The 20,571-nt window shown below is 44.3% G+C and overlaps 2 protein-coding genes across 2 annotated transcripts; both read left to right on the plus strand.

Annotated features, from left to right (window-relative positions):
• The first annotated feature begins 782 nt into the window (after positions 1 to 782).
• LOC118476877 (uncharacterized) lies at positions 783 to 6,375 on the plus strand. Its single transcript, XM_035967184.1, has 2 exons — positions 783 to 1,369; positions 1,450 to 6,375. The coding sequence occupies exon 2, from the start codon at positions 1,589 to 1,591 to the stop codon at positions 2,648 to 2,650; it is 1,062 nt and encodes a 353-aa protein (XP_035823077.1). The 5' UTR covers positions 783 to 1,369; positions 1,450 to 1,588; the 3' UTR covers positions 2,651 to 6,375.
• A 7,405-nt stretch (positions 6,376 to 13,780) lies between these two features.
• LOC103655094 (3-ketoacyl-CoA synthase 2) lies at positions 13,781 to 18,215 on the plus strand. The gene is made up of 2 exons (XM_020552457.3): positions 13,781 to 14,746; positions 17,013 to 18,215. The coding sequence occupies exons 1-2, from the start codon at positions 14,009 to 14,011 to the stop codon at positions 17,814 to 17,816; spliced, it is 1,542 nt and encodes a 513-aa protein (XP_020408046.1). The 5' UTR covers positions 13,781 to 14,008; the 3' UTR covers positions 17,817 to 18,215.
• Positions 18,216 to 20,571: the final 2,356 nt, after the last annotated feature.

Here is a 20,571-nt window from a genome sequence, read left to right on the forward strand (position 1 = left end):
AAAAGGTACACCTGCACCAGCATCGACAAAAGGAACAAAACTAGATGGCCCCAATTCCTGAGTATGATCAGAAAAGCTTGACTCCTGTGCTTTGACACGTGCTGAAAGAGACAAAAGATCAGAGGAATCATTTCTTTTTGTATGAGGAAGAGAAGTAAAATTATCATCGGTTGGCATATCTAAAGTAGTAAAAGAAATACCAGTTGTTGCCTTATGAGAGGTCACTTTATTTAGTAACTCATAGGGAGCGACACCCCCTGCTGTCAACTGTTCATGGCACCCAAGAATGCCAGGAAATCGATGGAGAAAAGCATCTGGTCCATGCTGCTGAATTTCTTGTGGCAGACATATATTTAATGGACTTGCGCTACCAGGACAGTCCACACTAGCAGAAATAATCCCCAAGTTAGACGCTGAAATGGTCCCGGAACCTTGAAGTAAAAGGTCTGGTTTTACTGATGTTGTGCAAGACAAAGCATCTGGGTCTGTATTGGAGTAAACCCCTAGGATATTTTGTCCTTCTTGTGCAGTGACCAAATGAGGTAAAACTGCATCCCCAAGACTGTAGAAGCTTCTTCGTCGGTGAACATGCGTCGGTCCCTGGGCATGGTGGAGACAGGTGGGATCTTGGCCGAGGTCGTCAATTTCACAGAGGAGGCGGGCACTTCAACAACGTTGGACCCAGCAGGTTTCCAGGTAACAATCGTGGGGGCGGCTGGAGTCATGCCAATAATAGGGCTCGGTGGGGGGATGATTTGCGTGCTGGGCAACTCTCTCTCCAGGGGGATGTAGCCAGTTTCAGTTCAGGACAAGGGTACGGTTCTGCTGTCAGCAAGGTGGAGGGTTCATCGTTGGGGCCACCAATGGCAGGTCCATTGGCTGAAGCTCTTGCACAAGCTGTCGCCCTGATTAATCATGCTCTTGCCAAACCTGCACCTGAAACCGCTGCTGATGTAAAACCTGTGCCTTTGGGGTCTCAGTTTCTGTCTGATGCAAAGGGTAAGAATGTTATGCAAGGAAAGGGGGATGGGGATCAAGGAGTAGTTGGTGATCTGTTTGGTAAAGGCGGCGAAAAAGAGAAAGCGCCATATTGCTGGAGGTGTTTGACGAAGGGCCATACCATGCAAGTTTGCACCGCTGATCTATGGTGTGACATTTGTCGGGCTCCCTCTCACAACACTGAACGATGTTAGAAGTTCCAGGGTACCAAACCAGCAGCTCATACGGCTGGCTATGCAGTGGATGGGCTGGGGTTCTATTATATACCCCATACTTCTTCTACCAAGCAGCCCACAGACTCCAGGTTGGCTAGTATAAAATTTGATGGAGGGTGCTTATCAGTTCCTCAAGTGGTGGCTGAATTGGAGAGGTTAGTGTCAAACAAATGGAAATGGGAGGTACATCCTGTTGGTGATAATGAGTTCAAAACCCAATTCCCCTCTCGTGCAGACTTGAATCATATGATTGAGTGGGGGGTGGTGCAGACGAAGTTCAAATCTTTGATGACAATAGAAGAGAAGTCGTGGCCTAAAGAGGTAAAGGCTACTTTACCAAAAGTCTGGATCCAATTCACAGGCATTCCAATGACATGATGGAATTCTTGCTAATTTGGGCGGTTGGATCTATTTTGGGGGTAACAAAAGCTGTTGATATGAAGTTTACCAACCAATATGGTATTTGTCGTCTTCAAGTGATGGTGTTGGACCCTTTGCTGATCCCGCAGTTCATTGAGGTGGTGATTGGTGAATGTTTATTTGAGCTGCAATTTCGGGTTGAAGAAAACATGGATAGTGACAGTCCAGTTCCAGTGGATATGGATGACTTTAGCGGTGGGGAGGACGAAAATAAGTCGGATCAATTAGAGGATGTGGTTCGTGGGGGTAATTCTCTGCCCCCTAATAATAGTGCTCCAGATAGTGGCAAATCTGTTTCAAAGGGTGCTGGTAATGATGGTAATACTGGTAAAAAGGGAGCGGCACATGATGTAATTAGCTCGGTAGTCCAGTATGCTGATCTGGGTTTGGGTATGCAAGGTGTTGAACATGCTGGTAATCCCACTCAAGCTGTTGTGCCAGCAACCTCGTCGTGTATGGTTGTTTCGGTGTCGTGTACTCCGGATGTGGTAGCTATGGCTGCTGTTCCAGAAGCAACTATGGGGCTAACCGAGTCAGGCAGGAGCAAAAGAAGAAACAGGAGCGGGAATGGGGACAGCATGCAAAGAGCTTCAAAGTTGAAGGTTGCTCGCAATTTAGATGCGGTCCTCTCTACAGGTAATTCCATACGCAGCCTACCTTATGTTCTTATTCCTGATGAAGTAGTGCAGCGGTTAACTTCTTTAGGTTTTGTTTGTGGGAATAATGATAAATCTTGGGACAAATTCCTAGAGTTGTTAACCAATAAGTTGAGTGGTGAGTCTGGTAGTTTCGTAGATGCCAAGTCAGTTGCTTTAGAGAGAGAGGAAAAAGAGAGGTTAGAGGATCAGGAGCTAGATAACTTCATTTTGGGCTCTTTACGCAATGACATGTTGGAAGGAGTGATGGACTTTACTAGTGAGCATATAATTATGTCTCATACTAGTAGGCCTGAAGTCACAAAAAGCTCTAAGAAAAAGAGCAGGAATAGAAATAAAATAAAATCGGTTGCCCAATGAGAGGGGTTTTCTGGAATAGTGATGGGTTCAGAGACCCTATGAAACATAGATTTGTGTCTGACTTGTCTAAAGAACACACTTTGTCTTTTGTAGCTATATCGGAAACAGTGAGAAAATCTTTCTCTGACTCTTTCCTGAGGAATCTTAGTGGGGGAAGGAATTTTATTTGGCACACAAAAGAACCTACAGGCCGTTCGGGGGGTATTCTGTTGGGTGTTGATTTAGATGTATTTGATATTGGTGCTATTGATGAAGGGGAGTTTTATGTCAAGTTCAAGGTGTGTAACAAAAGCGATAGCTTCAAGTGGGCTTTAACAGTCGTCTACGGTCCAGCCCAATTTGAGAGGAAGGAGGCATTCCTGATGGAGCTAGTCCAAATGGCGAACCATGAAACCTTACCTATCTTAATAGGTGGTGATTTTAACATCCTTAGACATCCTCATGAAAAAAATAAGGACAACTTTGATCAAAGATGGCCTTTTTTGTTCAATGTCGTTATTGACGGGTTAAACCTTAAGGAGCTTAACATGACAGGGAGACAATTCACTTGGGCCAATAACCTTCCACACCCAACTTTCAAAAAGCTGGATCGTATTTTGGTTACTACAGATTGGGAAGCTAAATATCCTTTATCCTCTGTAGTGGCGTTGAGTAGAGATATATCCGATCATACGCCTATACTCTTGAATACTGGTGAACCAGTAACAGGTAACCAATACCCTTTTAAATTTGAGATTGGATGGTTATTACGTGATGGATTCTTTGACATGGTAAAGGATATTTGGACTTCAGTGGTGGAGGGCGATACACCATTGGAAAGATGGCAGTCCAGAATTAGGAGAGTCAGACAATACCTCATGTTTGGGCTAAAAATACTAGTGGTCATTATAAAAAGCAAAAGAAAGATCTGCTAGACAAATTAGATGATTTGGACGAAAAGGCAGAAGTGGCTCCATTGTCTAATCAGGAAATAGATCAAAAAACTTGTTTGCATTCTAAGTTGGCGCAAATACTAAGAGACGAGGAAATGAAGTGGTACCAGAGAGCTAAGTCTAATGAGCTGTTGCAAGGTGACTCTAATACGAAATATTTTCAGCTGGTTGCGACTGGTAAACACAGAAAGGCTAGAATCTTCCAACTTAAAGATGGGGTACATACTATTCAAGGGGAGGAGGCCCTTAAGAAACATATTACTACTTATTATAAGGTTTTGTTCGGGCCACCAGATCCCTCTGCAGTTGAACTTGATGAGAATCAAGTTTTGGATATACCCCAAGTATCGGATTTAGAGAATTCGTTTTTAACTTGTCAGTTCACGGAAGAAGAGATCCGTCGGGCACTCTTCCAGATGGAGCACAACAGGGCGCCTGGTCCGGACGGTTTCCCTGCGAAGTTCTTTCAAGTGTTCTGGTCGGTTATTAAGAACGATTTGCTGGCTTTATTTGAGGACTTTCATAAAGGAGATTTATCCCTCTATAGTCTTAATTTTGGTACAATCATTCTTCTGCCAAAGTGCAGGGATGCTGAGATAATTCAACAGTACAGACCCATCTGTCTACTGAATGTAAGCTTTAAGATTTTTACTAAAGTTCTTACAAATAGAATCTCAACTGTTGCTTCAAAGACTGTTGGCCCTACTCAATCTGCTTTCATTCCTGGTAGAAATATTATGGAAGGGGTGGTTGTATTGCATGAGACCATACATGAATTGCATAGAAACAAGCAGAGTGGAGTAATTTTCAAGATTGATTTCGAAAAAGCCTATGATAAGGTGAAATGGTCATTTATCCAACAAACCTTAAGGATGAAGGGCTTTTCTAATATGTGGTGTGAGTGGATAGCCTTTATTATGACTGGGGGTCATGTGGGTATCAAGGTAAATGACCAAATTGGGCCTTACTTTCAGACTCACAAGGGGTTGAGGCAAGGAGACCCGCTCTCTCCCATTCTTTTTAATGTGGTAGTGGATATGCTTGCTATTCTGATTAATAGAGCTAAAGCAGATGGTCAAGTTGACGGTCTAGTGCCACATTTAGTAGATGGAGGGCTCTCTATCTTGCAATACGCGGATGACACCTTGTTGTTTTTTGATAATGATGTAGAGAAAGCAGCAAATATGAAGTCGCTTCTTGTAGCCTTTGAGCAAGTCTCAGGTTTGAAAATTAATTACCATAAAAGTGAGTTATTTTGTTTCGGTAAGGCAATAGAGGAGGAACATCAATATCAACAGATTTTTGGCTGTAAGAAAGGGGGGTATCCGTTTAAATACCTAGGTATCCTGATGCACTACAAGAGGTTAAGAAATAATGATTGGAAAATGATAGAGGAAAAGTTTGAAAAGAAACTCAGTGGTTGGAAAGGAAAGTTGATGTCTATAGGGGCTCGTCTTGTTCTAATTAATTCGGTACATACCAGCTTGGCTATGTTTATGTTGTCTTTCTTTGAGGTTCCTAGGGGTGTACTTGAGAGATTGGATTATTTTCGATCTAGATTTTTCTGGCAAGGTGAAAATCATAAGAAGAAATACAGGCTTGCTAGATGGAATATCCTTTGCCAACCTAAGGATCGAGGGGGGTTAGGTATTAAGAACTTAGATCTACAAAATAAATGCTTGCTGAGTAAGTGGCTTTTCAAGCTAGTAAATGAGGATGGAATTTGGCAAAGTATGTTGCGGAATAAATACCTTAAGAGGCACACCTTGTCAAAAGTATCCTTCAGGCCAGGTGATTCTCATTTCTGGTCGGGAATTATGAAAGTGAAAGATTTGTTTTTTAACCTAGGATCTTTTGTTTTAGGTAATGGAGAACAAATAAGATTCTGGGAGGATGTGTGGTTGGGAGACCAACCACTCATGAGGCAATATCCTTCACTATATCATATTGTGAGACAGAAAAGTGATACATTTGCGTCTATCTTGAGGACAATCCCCCTCAATGTTTCGTTTCGTAGGACGTTGCGGGGTCATAACTTATCTTTGTGGTATGACCTTATTAATCGGGTGGTGCTCACTCTGCTGAGCTCTAATAGAGATGTCTTTAAGTGGAGGGAAACATCTTCTGGTCAGTTCACGGTGCAATCATTGTATCGGGCACTGATTAATAACAGTCAAATGTTTAATCACAAGCTGATTTGGAAACTGAATTTACCCCTAAAGATTAAAATCTTTTTGTGGTATTTGGTTAAAGGGATTATTCTAACTAAGGATAACCTCATCAAAAGAAATTGGAATGGGAACAAAAAACGTGGGTTTTGTAATACTGATGAGTCTATTCAACATTTGTTTATAGAATGTCATGTTGCTCGCCATATGTGGAGGTTGTTTCACTTCTGTTTTAGTATGAGTGCACCGAGGTCTGTTCGTCATATTTTTAGTACGTGGATCACCGGTATTGATTTAAAAACTAAGCGTCTTGTTATTACAGGTGTCTCAGTGTTTTGCTGGGCTATTTGGATAAGTAGGAATGACTTAGTTTTTAATAATGTTTCAAGTTTTACTTATCTGCATGTTCTTTTTAGAGGTACACACTGGCTTAGATTCTGGTCTCAGCTACAAAAGGATGAAGCTGATGGAGTTTTAATAAAGAATGTCTGTTGTCGCCTGGAATCGGTGGCCATGCAATTTTGTGTTAATTTTGGTTGGAGGTTTTCTAATAGGATTGCCTTGTAATCATCTCACTGGTTTTATTAAGTTTCAAAAACCTTTAGTGTGTTAGTGTGTGGCTGTGTGGAGGGGTCTGTCCTTGTATTGAGCAGTGTGATGTAACAATTTGTGTTGGCCCTAACCTCTTTTGAGGGGAAAGCCGGAACTTTCTCTCCATTATCCAAAAAAAAGTCATGATGCACAGCCGGACGATTTTGGGGATCATGTTGCGCAGTCTGGTGTTTATGTTGCATACCGCCATCATTGTTGTGTTGGGGTTACCATTATTATTTGTAGATTTATCTTTCATCTTAGTATCTTGAAAGGCAGCGTCAGTCTTGAGACCTCGTTACATGTCGAAATTTGTCGGAGTCAACGAAATGTAGAAAGATGACAAATACAGCGGAATCAACTCTGACGAAATTCGTTGGTGCACGGATAAAAGGCGAGAAAAAAACTGATGTAATTTATTGCGCCATTCTCAGACCTCGTGAACGATGTCCTCGAGAACAGAGTGTTGAGTGCACCCAGAGTTGCAGGGTAGACATGCATTCAGCAGAACGAGACGGAGATGCCGAGGAGGCCGAGAACGTGAGCCACGAACTGCGCAAGATACGGTCCGGCCAGCTCGCCGCCGTCACGAGCTTCCTGTCGGGTGACCGCCCCTTGGGCCTCCACGGCCACGGCGCCACCAGCCAGCCTCGATATCACCCTCATGGAGTTCATGGGCACCCCGCTGGCGCACTTCTTGCCCCTGAGCAGCCCCGCCGGGGCGAGGAGCAAGTGGCCCTTGTCGATGCTGGCTGGCTACCACCTTGCCCTTGTCCGCGAACTCCCTGAAAAGCGCCACCGTGTCGTCGAGGGTCACCAGCAGCTCCGGCGTCCGGCCGCCCGGGAGGACGACGCAGTCGAAGTCACCGGCGCAGACGTCGTCCCAGTCCGTGGTCACGACGAAGTTGTGGCGCCGCCTCTACTCACTGACCGTGACGACGGACTCGCCCTTGCGCTTGGTCGGGCACGCGGCCTCGACGCGGCAGCCGCCGCCCGCCAGCGCCCGGAACGGCACGTTTGCCTCGTAGTCATCCACGTATTCCTGCACGGCGCGTCTCGGGGAAAAAAACAGCAGCGCGTGGGAAACTAACAAGCAAGGCAGCTACTACGACCGGCCGAAACTGCGGTGTGCGCGTCCGTGGCGTGTCCACGTTCCCGTTTGTTCAGCCACTAGGGCCATGTCTCCTTTGTGTATCAGCGTTTATATTCAAAAAACTAAATCTGAAAACTTGTCTCCAGTTTCTTTGATTTCATTCAAGCGATTCCAGGTCTCTCTCCAATAGCAGCAAGCTGACATTGCCGGTGGCAAGCTATTGTTGAACTCCAACGCTTGATCGATCCACGCTCGCTATGGCCTATGGCCCTGCAAGTGTGCTGGTGAAATGAGCTGCGGCCTGCGCGCGGCTAGTTTGCCGCGCGAGCTAGCAGAAGCACTAGCAGCGGCTTCACCCCTCTAAATTATTAGAAATCTAAAAGATTTAGAACAGTTTAGCCCATCTTTTTAAGTTTTAAAGTCCTAATACAAGATGGACTAAAGTTTAGGGCCGGCATACCTTGAACTACCTATTATTTCGAACTTTAATTCTAAAGTTTAGATCCCTAAAGTACAGACGAGGATATTAAAAAGAACACCTAACTCGTGCACTAGCTATGGAGGAACCCGCCGGCGCATGCTTTTCTTACCGGCTGTGCTTTGGCCATGCGCGCCATGCCAAAGTATCGTGCTTTAGAACACTAAAAAAACAACGCGCGTGCAAAGTCTCCGCTCGGCTGATCATACATCCCAGAAGCCTGCATGCATGTCAGAGATTCAATGGTCACATCAGATTGCTAGGAGATACGAGAAAATCGATGACCCATCGAATTCTAAGTTGTGTGTTTGGCTTTAATTAGAAATGACTTCTATTATTTCTAAAGTATTTTGTATATATAAATTACATCTAGTTCGAACAACAGCTCGGTTTAATCCAATTCTACACCAAGATAAACTTTTCCAACTCAAACGCATGGATCGTCCTCCGCAGCTATTGATACATGTTGGTTTCATTTTTTTTAACTTGTCTTGTAAAGATTTCTTTAGCATCTTAAATTTCACGTGTAAATGCATGATCACGTCCTTTATCTATTCGTTTTTTTTCTTCTTTTTGCAACTTTTCACGCAATGGTTTGGATGGAGCTCGTGTTTGGTATTAACGTTGACATACTCCCGCAGTTCTAATTTATAGTTCGTTTTATTTTTTATTTTAAATTTGACTAACTTACCTTATTAATAAAATATAATTATTATTGATTTTTTTACTATGATATCATTTAGCACATGATATAATTTAAGTGTGGCTTTAAATTTTTCATTCTTTCTAATTTTTTTAATAAGACAAGCCGATTAAACTTGGTTACAAAAGGTTAAACAAATTATAAATTGAGACGAGGGGAGTAGGATATTGTCTCTTCAGAGGAAAGATCCGCTACTAGAATCGTTTTATTTGGCGACTCCCACAAGCACTCGACAAAAGCCATTTTGCACTCGATAAATGATTTGCCAAGTGTCGCACTCGGCAAGGCTATGTCGAGCTTCGCACTTGGCAAAGAGCGCACAATAAAAAAATATTAGCAAAGGGCTCTTTGTAAAGTGTTCTTTTTAACGGTCACTCGGTGACACTTTGTCGAGTACCGGAAAACATTAAGAAAAAGAAAAATTAAAAAAGAAAACCCAAAAAATATTTTTAAAATCAGGGAGGCACCCAGCTCACACTATGCGACTAGCGACATTTTTTTCCCATATGCTATCACTTTTCACGCGCTTCACGATCCATCGGATTTAAACTCATGACCTCCCTCTCGCGTGCAGACCTAAGCATGAGACATCCGACCTGACCAATTCGGCCCAATTCACCCGGAAAAAACTGACCCAACCAATTTGACGGACAAGCACGAGCCATAGTTTTTGACCTGCAACTATACATGGGTCGGGTACGAGCCATGATTTTTTATAAAAAAACCCGACCCAACCCAAAAAAAGCTCAACCCAAAATAAACAAAACTCGACGCAACCAAAAAAAACACGACCCGACACGTCCGACATGTAGGCATAGGCCAACCCGACCCCAACGCAATAGGTAGGGTGAAAACAGGTCGGGTATACTCGCCAGGTATCGGATACGGATAGTGCAAATACCCGTTTTTCGGATACAGATTCGAGTATTTTTATATTCAGGACGGATATGAGTAATAACTGGATAGTACGGCTTCGAATTCGGATTGGATACGAAGCGAGAACTACTCGATAAATACCCAGATATTTGGGTTGGATACGGGTACTATAAAATCCACAATATGTCAACGTTTCTTCTATTTCATTTTCACTTCTTGCGTGAGTTATACGTGAAATCAGTCTAAGTATCCAAGTTTCAACATAATCAATACTTCACTTAACATTTTTATGTGGAAACTTGAGATTATCTTCTTGTAAATTATTTATTAATCTTGATAATTTATTTGCAATTTCGTGGTCGAACAAGAATATTTTATGATAAGCAATTAATGTATTATCCGACAAGTATCTGATATCCGACCAAATAATATCCGTATCCGTCACTTATCCGCCCAAATAAATATCTGGTCCCTGTATCTGTATTCGTGCCATTTCTAACTATATGTATCCGATCCCGAAATCATTTTAAATACATTAGGGTAGGATACAAGATGAGCTAATATCCGTCCATATCTACCCGTTTCACCCCTATCCATAGGTCAGGCACGTGCCATGCGAAACAACCCATGACCTGACCTTGACCCGACCCGAACCTCACCCGATCCGTCGTTTGAACAAGTCTACTATCGTGTGACCTCCTCTACCACTCCACTCTTATCTCACTTGTACCCATATTAAGTTTTCCGGCCCACATATTATAACAAATCGAATGTAAATTATTTGTTTGATGTACTAAATGAATACAAATGAAAATGTTGTCAACCATAAAGTTACATAACTTTTCTAGATTTTAGTAATGATCCTACGTGATTTTAGTTTCTCTAAGCTTATAGCATCTCCAAGAGATCCCCAGAAAATGACTCCTCAAAATCAGTTTTAAGGGACATCTAAATAATTAGTAGGGGTAGATTTTAATCATTTCTCCAACAAATCCCTTAAAACGGCAGATTGTTTCTGGGGAGCCCAACCCCCCCCCCCCCCTCATTTGTAACTACAAATGAGGAAGTTTTAAGGGCTATGAAAAAGTTGAGAGAGCTTCAGGGAAACTGTTGGAGACACGTTTTTGGATTTTTCCTAAAAAAACTGGATTTAGAGGAGACTTCTGAGAAGCTTTTGGAGATGCTATTATATCTCTATGCCTTCTTTTACAAATCTCTACATTTTCAGCTTTGTCGACGACATTATATTTTTATTTGACCCTCTGCTGCATAGAGAGAAGAAGAATACTGATATCCAGCTAATGCAAATTTCACTAAGGACTAGTTTGGTGACCAGAAAATTGAAAGGGATTCATGAGTAAAGGATTAGACTCCTCGAACTGAAACTGAGGTAGATCAAGGGGTCGATGGAGATGGTGTTGTACTACAGCTACAGGTCATAGACGGTTACCATAAACGCATGTCTACAGGATGAACAGGGTAGCAAGCATTAAACTATACCAAAAGAACGAGATCAAAGACACTTACAATTTCTAATGGAGTATCTTTACTGTTCATTGAAAGGATTAGCTAACTAAATAAAGACCAAATCGACCAGCCGTTCATCAGTATATATGATGTACCCGTGTGAACCTTGTTGGCTTCTATGCACGATTTTATATACTTTTACGGGCGTATGGCTTCTTAGACTATTTCCAACTGTCCTGAAACCGTTCACTACTATATATTTAGAAGATCTTCCTCCTCTATAAGTTCTAATGGTATCCACTATGGGCAAGTACAATAAATTGATGTAGGCGAACTATAAGACATGCCATGTCAGATGTGACTTAGAAGGAAGAGAAATAGAGATAGAGAAAACATACTACTCACTGGTAGTCAGCTGAAAGTGGACAGGTCACGTACTCCGATATAGTTTGTGAGAGCAAGAGATGGAGCAAGTATGAAATATACAACTTGTATTATTAATGGCTAGACTTTTAGATGGCTATATGTGACTTGACATTGCTCTAACGTGTAGGACACTCCTCCATCTTCTATATATAGAGACTCTCTCGCCTATTCTATATCCATTTTTATACTTTAAACAATAGATTAAGCAAAAGTAAAATACATATGTCTTTTGAGTGTACGATAAATATATATATACAAATATCTAGAGCAAAATATAACTCTAATATGAGTATTTAATGTATAAAGAATGAGATATAGAGAACTCTACTAGAGAGAAATATAATACATATGAGAAAATCTTTTAGAGTTGACGTATGGTTCCTATATTATAGTCAATCTACGCACGGTTGGCCGCCCGACATTGCAAAAAAGATACGACTGGCCGCCCGACATTGCAAAAAAGATACGACAACGATGTTGTTTGCTTCTACATATGCCCACATTGGTATGGACTTAACCTAGTCTAATCAATATTTAGCAAAACATTTAGTCCATTAGGTTTAAAGCAAAAGTTACAATGACACGTAGAGTTTTTGGAGATATTCTGTCGAGATGCGCGAGGACGGCGACACGGTGAGCACCTCGTCCATCGAGCATTTTACTAATCTAAGTAGTTCACATAGCACTACATTAATCACTTAATCTTGCCTTAAGCATTTTTTTGGTTATAGCACTCAGTGAAGTGTCTTAATGCCACTGTAACTTCAACACATAGTAACACACTCTATTTAGCCCAACAAAGAGGGTATATATAGCCTCCCAATGCAAATATAACCATTGGACTACATAGCAGTTTCTATGCATCCATCTAGTGTATCCATCGAATATGTCCCTTGCGCTGCCCCCACCTCCAAACCTCTTTGCATTCTCTGTGGAACTCATTGCTTGTCTCATGGAGGCTTCTAATGTCTTAATTGAAGTGTTGATCAATCCGATTATCATTTTGGTTGATTCCAACTCCACTTTGCATCTTTAAACTATGACAAAAATTCTATCAAACAACATTAGTTCAAACGGTTATATTGATCGTCAAACACTAAAATCAAACTTAAATGACCCATAGGGTCTATTTTGCTTACAATCCTCCCCTTTCTGGTGCTTGATGATAACATAACAAAAGTATTCAAATAATTGACACAAAAAATTAAAATGCAATTAGGATTAATGCAAAGGCAAGATCATATGATGCTAAAAGATGTCGATTGAACATAAAGGTAATACATATCTTGCGCTTGTCGATGTTCCCTTATGTGGTATTATGGACTTAAGCCTTCTCCTAACTCTTTAATCCACTTCCTTCCTTCCTTGGTCTAATTCCCCAAATCAAGTTGTCCATTTTATTTCCTTATAATCTCTCATAACAAATATCACTTGAACGATGCAATACCACTTGTATGCTTATTTGTTTTTTGAATTTGTGATTTTAGTATTTATCATGGGTTGGATTTGCTTTTGGTTCTTCAAATTCTCCTCTAATGAAACCAAACACCAAAAAGGAAGACAATATAACACAAGGGAGGGTCAAATTTTGTGAATATTCGTATGCGACATGCAATTGATCACAAACTTAACTCTCACATTAATTACAAACTAAGACCCCCCCTAAGTGTAGCATACATATAGGGGTTGTTTGAGACTGCTACAAGTTCTGAATCTAGCGTGGAGGTATAGTTTATAATATAAAATTAAATAGTTTTTTAAAAATATTTTAAGTCTAAATAATAAACAAAATAATTTATCTAAATGTATTCTAAAGATTAACAACTCTAGCTCCCAATTTTCTAGAGGTGTCTAATGATCTGCTCCAACAGCTCCACTAAATTTTGTAGAGCTGGAGTAGTCCGAAACACGATGGCAAAGCATACGTATAGTCAACCACCTCACATAATTTATATGTTATGTCTTCTCTTTATTTTTTTTCGCTGGATTTTAAAGAAAGTTTTAACGGCAGATCAAACCGCATTCTTTCTCGTTTTCATCGTACACGAGTTTTTGGAGAAATAAATATCGTCCATTGATCTCAAAGGTGGATTCGATGAAGAAGAAGTGTTACAAATATTCTATACGATTCTAATCTAAGAGAGTATCTTGCTAGTCAACCACCTTCCCCATATAAGGAAGTTTCTCCTCCTTGGATTTGGAGGTGCCCATATTACGTATATCATGGTGTATATGGCAAACGAGTTTCTCCTTCAGCATATATATAAGTATTTTATATATTTTAGTTTTGTCGCAATTATTACTAGGAAAGCCGATGGATAGAACACGATTGGGCTGGCCGGCCAACCCCCAACCTCCCGCGCTCCCTTCGCCACCACCGTCTTAATGGTCTTCCCAGTGGTTGCACCCACCTGGCCACCCCGCCCAGCCGCCCCCACCCGCGCGCTAGCGAGTAGGGAAGCTCTCTCTCTCTCTTCCGGTCTTCGGTCTCTTCCCCATCGTCTCCTCCCCGGTGATTCATATATACGCGCGCGCTCTCTCTCTCCGGCCACAGCGCGCGGCCTAGCTCGCCTTGCGGAACCGCATCACGCACGCCAGCAGCGCTAGCCAAGAGCAGCCAGCAGATGGAAACCACGGCCCACGCCGCCGCCTCCGGCACGATCCAGAACGCCCGGCACCGGACGAGCGCCCTCAAGCTGTGCTACCACCTGGCAGTCTCCAACGCGATGTACCTCCTCCTAGCCCCCGCGGCCGCGGCGGCGGCGCACTGGCTCTCCCGCCACAGCGCGGCCGAGCTCGCGGGCTCGGCCCGGTCCGCGGCCGCCGCCAACCCGCCCCTCGCCGTGGCGCTCCTGGTCCTGGGCGCGGTGCTCGCGACGGCGTACCTGATGCAGCGCCCGCGCGGCGTGTACCTTGTGGACTTCGCGTGCTACAAGCCCGGCGGCGAGCACGTGGTGACGCGGGAGACGTTCATGCGGCAGTCGGAGGCGGCGGGGGTGTTCACGGGCGACAACCTGGCGTTCCAGCGCAAGATCCTGGAGCGGTCCGGGCTCGGGCAGGGCACCTACTTCCCCAAGGCCGTGCTCAACTCGCCGCCCAACCCGTGCATGGCGGAGGCCCGCGCCGAGGCCGAGGCCGTCATGTTCGGCGCCATCGACCAGGTGCTGGCGAAGACGGGCGTCCGCGCCAGGGACATCGGGGTCGTCGTCGTCAACTGCAGCCTCTTCAACCCGACGCCGTCGCTCTCCGCCATGATCGTCAACCACTACAAGCTCCGCGGGAACGTCGCCAGCTACAACCTCGGCGGCATGGGGTGCAGCGCGGGGCTCATCTCCATCGACCTCGCCAAGCAGCTGCTCCAGGTGATTGAACAGATCGGAACCCTTTGCCTTTCCCTCTGCTAGCTCTATCTGCGACTGCGATTCCATCGAGAGCTGCAGGTGCAGCCGAGGGAGGGAGTGTGACGACTGACGACGTACTCACGAGCGTTCGGGGTGGGTGGCGGTTGCGGTTCAGCCACCGCAGCTGCTTGGTTTCGTGGCGGTTTGCCGCCGTCCGGTGATTCGTGAACGGACGGTCGAGATCGAGTAGTCTGACGACGCACGCAGGGTAGTTTTGACGGAAAAAAATTTGTTGCAGCCGGGCTGCAAACCAGTCCGTTTGCAGCCCCTCACAAAAATGAGGATAGGCCCCACCTGCAGGTCCACCAGATAACGTTTTTGTTGTATTATTGACCTGCAGGTGGGGTCTATCCTCATTTTTGTGAGGGGCTGCAAACGGCCTGGTTTGCAGCCCGGCTGCAACAAATTTTTTTCCGTTTTGACTTGGCTTTGACTCTGCATGCCTAGTACGACGCCACACGTGTCGTCTCGCTTCTGCAATTACTAGTAAACTCACCTACAAACAACTGAACTACTCATTCATCGATTGGCTTATATTTATGACCGCACGACCTAATAATAATACACGTATTTGACCTATACTATTTCAAAGTTGTGAGAAATTCAGTGTAGTTCTACGACGAGTAATATATAACTTTGAAAACTACTCGTTCATTATGTGTTGCAAATTAATGTCATCACGAAGCTAGCTAGAGAGTTCATGCATATATGTCTTGCGCCAAATCTAGCTGCATATATAGGATCAAAGTAATCATATAACAAAATTTTGGAGAAGCTGGAAAGATTATATTTAGAAGCGTTCAATTTCATGTGACCATGCGATACATATTTGAATTATTGCTGGTAGGGAAATTTGGCGTAGTTATGCGGATATCTTTCAAAAATCACTCGATGGTTTGCGAAGACCTTTTGAAAAAAATGAACTATATATAGTTTATGCACATACATTTTGCATGAAATCTTTCTGTAGATCAAAGTAATAATTAGCAAAAAAAATATGTGTGTGTATATCATCATCATCCAAGTATAAAGTGTAACAAATAACTGGAGCACTAGCTTTGGAAGTTTCCAAAGGGCTTAGAATTCTGGAGAAGTTTAGGACTAGTTTGGGAACGAGAAAACCAGAGGAGAATAGAGAGACTAGATTCTCCTTATTCAATTCTAAATAAGATGAGAAATTTAGTCCCTCCAATCCCCTCCGGTTTTATAGCTCACAAACTGGCCCTTTCTGGCTGAGGATAAAGGTAGCTACAAATGGAACATTGCGTGTACGTACCAGGAATAATCGTTCGCGTAAAAGTGATATCGATTATGACACAGCGGCGCCCTGTAATTTTTGATTTACTTATTTATGTCGGCAACATATGCAGGTTGATGTCGAAATATAATGAGTTTCCGATCAACTGAAAATTGGTTTAGAAAATGTCGTGAGCAACCATCATATTTCCAATCACCATCTGCACCCAATCACTCGAAATGGCCACGCGTACACGGCAGGAGCTAGGTTGCTTTACACGAGCGTCTAGAAGTAGAACACCGCTGGCGTGTACGATCACGATCCGAGCAGTAGCGAGCTAGCTGCTGCCGTTCGACTTCGATCACCAGTGCACCAACCAACCAGCCCGAACTGCACAACGGCTGCTGCTCTGCTTCTTCTACCTCCCGTCCCGCCCCGTCCGATCCGCTACGCTACGCTACTACTCTCCGTCCACTTTCTCTCCCTGCAGCTCGCTCATTATTAACGCCGTTAATTAATGGGCGGTCGGTGGCCTGTCTGCCGGCTGCCGCACGTATCAGCATCGCCGCCTGCAACCAAACGATGGTGGTGGTGGTGGACTGCTGGCGGTGGTCTCCGCATGGGCACCAGGGCACGGGCAGCGCTGTGCATGCAGTTCAGTCGTCCCTGTAGGTTGCAGCTAGCCCTCGCCATTGATGACGACAGCTAGCTGACGGAAAGCTCGTGGAGTAAATGCGGGCCACGGATTAAATACTTCCTTTGATCCTTTACATCGAGTCGTTGGGAGATGGGCGCAGGCGGCCGGCGCGCGTCGCGAAAGTTCTCGCGCCAATGGCAATGCGCACGGGTCCGTGGGGTCCGGGCTGTGACGACGACGCGACGACCGACGAGTAGTGATTAGTGAACCGTGTGTGGACGACCTCCTCCCCATCGTTTTCTCTTTCGTGAATTCCTCCTCATGAGCTGACGACGATGCATGCATGGCTGCAGGTGCACCGGGACACGTACGCCCTGGTGGTGAGCATGGAGAACATCACGCTCAACTGGTACTGGGGCAACAACCGCTCCATGCTCATGTCCAACTGCCTCTTCCGGATGGGCGGCGCGGCGGTGCTCCTCACGAACCGGCGCTCGGAGCGGCGCCGCGCCAAGTACCAGCTGGTGCACACGGTGCGGACGCACCACGGCGCGGACGACCGCGCGTACCGGTGCGTGTTCCAGGAGGAGGACGAGACGGGCCGCGTGGGCGTCGCGCTGTCCAAGGACCTGATGGCGGTGGCCGGCGAGGCGCTGCGCACCAACATCACGACGCTGGGCCCGCTGGCGCTGCCCATGTCGGAGCAGATCCTGTTCCTGGCGTCGCTGGTGGCGCGCAGGGTGTTCGGCGCCCGCGGCGTGCGGCCCTACATCCCGGACTTCAAGATGGCGTTCGAGCACTTCTGCATCCACGCCGGCGGGAGGGCGGTGCTGGACACCATCGAGAAGAACCTGGGGCTCAGCGCCTGGCACATGGAGCCGTCCCGCATGACGCTCTACCGCTGGGGGAACACCTCCAGCAGCTCGCTCTGGTACGAGCTCGCCTACACGGAGGCGCAGGGCCGCGTGCGCCGCGGCCACCGCGCGTGGCAGATCGCCTTCGGCTCAGGGTTCAAGTGCAACAGCGCCGTGTGGCGGGCGCTGCGCACCATCGACCCTGCCAAGGAGAAGCCCGCCGGTGGGAACCCGTGGGTGGACGAGATCCACAACTTCCCCGTTGAGGTGCCCAAGGTGGAGAGCGTCGTCATGTCCTCCTGACAGTGACACCCACGGAGGGCAACTACTATATGCTGGTGATGGAGGGCGTGCGCCGGCAGAGCGAACAATGATGGTGGACGTACGAGGTTATGCCTAAAATACTACAGTATTGTTAATGAAAGCATTGCAAAAGGTTTTTTCTTACACTCCAAATAGGTTGCTTTGGCTATCAAATTGGCAAGAGCACTAATATGAGTCGGTTGGTGGGATATTTAGAATATGATTGGTTCGGTTGTGAACCGTGAAAAAACTATTGTGAAATGTATGCTATTAAAAGTATGTTGTGAGTTATCTGCTGTAAAAAAAAGTTGAAAGTCGTTTAGTCAAACTGATGTGAATTGTCTATTATGAACAATTTGTATATTGTTCATATCTTAATCAATTTATCTAATTAAATTATGTTCATGATATTTTTATAAATAAAACTAGACTCCATTTGCTATATAATTTTTTTATAAAAAATATTTTTTATTTATTCTAACATTTAATTATATTTAATCCAACTTTATTTTCAATTTTCATATTTCTTCATTAATATATTAGATAAATTAATTAAATTTATAATTTTATTTTGTTAATTTTTTATTAAAAATATGTTTTATTTGATTTATGGTAACACTTAATTATTTTTAATCCTATTTTAATTTCTATTTATCATATCTCTCTATTAATATATTAAACTTATCATATCTCTTTATTAATATATTAAACTTGGATAACTAGCAAAACCAGAGTCCAAGTTGCTTTCAAATTTATACTATAAAAAATTGTCTTTTCAAACTAATAGCAGAACAAGTTGAACTCCTTTGGTTCACCTTGTACTTTTTTAAAGCAGAAGCATGTTGAAAAGGCTGAACCAAACACATCCTTGTAACGGGAAACTAGCCAACCAGTCATTATAATAAATATGGGTAATTTTCATGTGCCTTGAACCATCCGACATTCAACCCTCAAACCAATTCACACGGTGTCGGTGTTGTGTGCGTGTTCCGGGTTCTAGATGGTGTGCGTGGTGGGCGCAAGATTTATACTGCCTTGGGCAGAACGTCCCTACATCTAGCCTTCGACGACTTTATGCTATCGGCACCATTGTTGATCAATGCTCGTATTAGGGGTTACAAGCGGTCGAGAGAGGGAGGAGAGGCTCCCAAGTCTCTTGTTGTGGAGGTGGTGGTGCTAAGGGATATAGAGTGGAGTCCTAACTAAGTCTTGGCTTGGCAACGGACTCCGACCTCTAGGTCCTCATCGGTGCGTCCTCTTTCCTCCGTCCGTTTGTCGTCTTCGTGCTGGGTATCCATCTGGGCCTACCCCCTCGTCTGGGGACCAACCTCCTCCTTTTATAGGCCAAGGAGGGTCAGCCAGTGGTGGCTTCCTCGAGAAGGAGACACTGAGTGATGGTAAAACCGAGTGTTCTGCCACGGGGTGAAGCCCGTGGGCTCGAGATCGCCTGTTTGTCTCGTATTCTTTACAGCGAACGACGCGGGCAGCATGGGTCTTGAGCGTCATCATTCGAGCTACACCGATCCATGGCCTCCGTAGCCTGGGGCTCGGTGCGGCTTGTCTTGTTGTGCTCAGCAAGCGGTCTGCGCACTTAGGCCTAATCCTGATAGGTCATGAGTGCGCTGCAAGCTAGGGGACACACGGGCCATAAATATGCAGTAGTCCGAGGGGTTTGTAGGTTATGAGTGTGCCGCAACCCAAGAGGCTCGTAGGCCATGAGTGGGAGGCGGATCGGTGCCTCTGTCGTGGATCGACAACTGGTGTAGTTAATGCGACCGATCACTTATGATGGGTCGAGCTTGGGCCAAGCGAGAGGTCCACTCGAGTGGTTTCCCTTCGATTCGCCCTGCCACCCTATTTAGTTCTGCCACGCCCGACCCCGGCTTGGTGCCACGAGGTTCGTCCTAGGGCGGATGCTCCCATGGCAGACATTTCCTTTCCCCTCCATCCGACCGATGGGCCCTTGTCTCTAGAGGCCTCCTCCTAGCGCCATCGCTGACTGGCAGCCCTAGGGACCGGGGATCTTATCCCCGATAATACTATATTTGATCTCCAAACCCATCATGCCTAGTAAACTCTTGCACCTTTTTCCAGTTAAAAGGCTTACAACAAAACCAAAACACTCTATTAATATATTTTGAGTAAATAAATCATTTTATATAATGAACTTCTCCATTGATCATCATTATAGATTAACGAGTATCTAAAAAATGCCTCATATTTTCATCCATTGGAAACATAATGATTTCTTCTCTTGTATGTCCCTCAAGTCATTATCAAGATTACTCTAGTTTCTTGGATCATAGATATCCTCAGTTGAAACCGGTTCTTCAACAACACTAGCATTTTTTGTAATGATGTCAACAATTTCTTTAAGTGTAGGGCCATGATCTTCTGTGTTGATATTAGGTTGTTTCTCCACTGCAATAATAGCCAACTCATCTTTATGATTCAATAAACTCATTCACTTTTTTCTTCAATTCCTTTTCTTACTATCAAAAGCATGCCTTGTATGCAGCGTGACTATATGTTGAAAACTAAAGACAAAAGAATTATGATTTGAAAGCTACACCAAAGTTTTGAAGGTGATCGATTAATTTATAGAATTTTTACTGATTATGTAGAACTCAAGTTCCAAAATAATTTATCAATCGAAAAATATATCAATCAATTACATGTGTGTTTCCATACTACAAACAAATATTCAATAAAGTCATAAAAGTAAACTTGTATGTCATATTATCCATAAATATAA

The sequence above is a fragment of the Zea mays genome, chromosome 4 (genome assembly GCF_902167145.1).
Source record: "Zea mays cultivar B73 chromosome 4, Zm-B73-REFERENCE-NAM-5.0, whole genome shotgun sequence".
NCBI lineage: Eukaryota > Viridiplantae > Streptophyta > Magnoliopsida > Poales > Poaceae > Zea > Zea mays.

Bases quoted from the DNA above. Each gene is read 5' to 3' on its own strand.
- LOC118476877 (XM_035967184.1), top strand. From the start codon at position 1,589: ATGATGGAATTCTTGCTAATTTGGGCGGTTGGATCTATTTTGGGGGTA.
- LOC103655094 (XM_020552457.3), top strand. From the start codon at position 14,009: ATGGAAACCACGGCCCACGCCGCCGCCTCCGGCACGATCCAGAACGCC. The intron at 14,747-17,012 runs GTGATTGAACAG...GCATGGCTGCAG, and splicing joins TCGCCAAGCAGCTGCTCCAG to GTGCACCGGGACACGTACGC.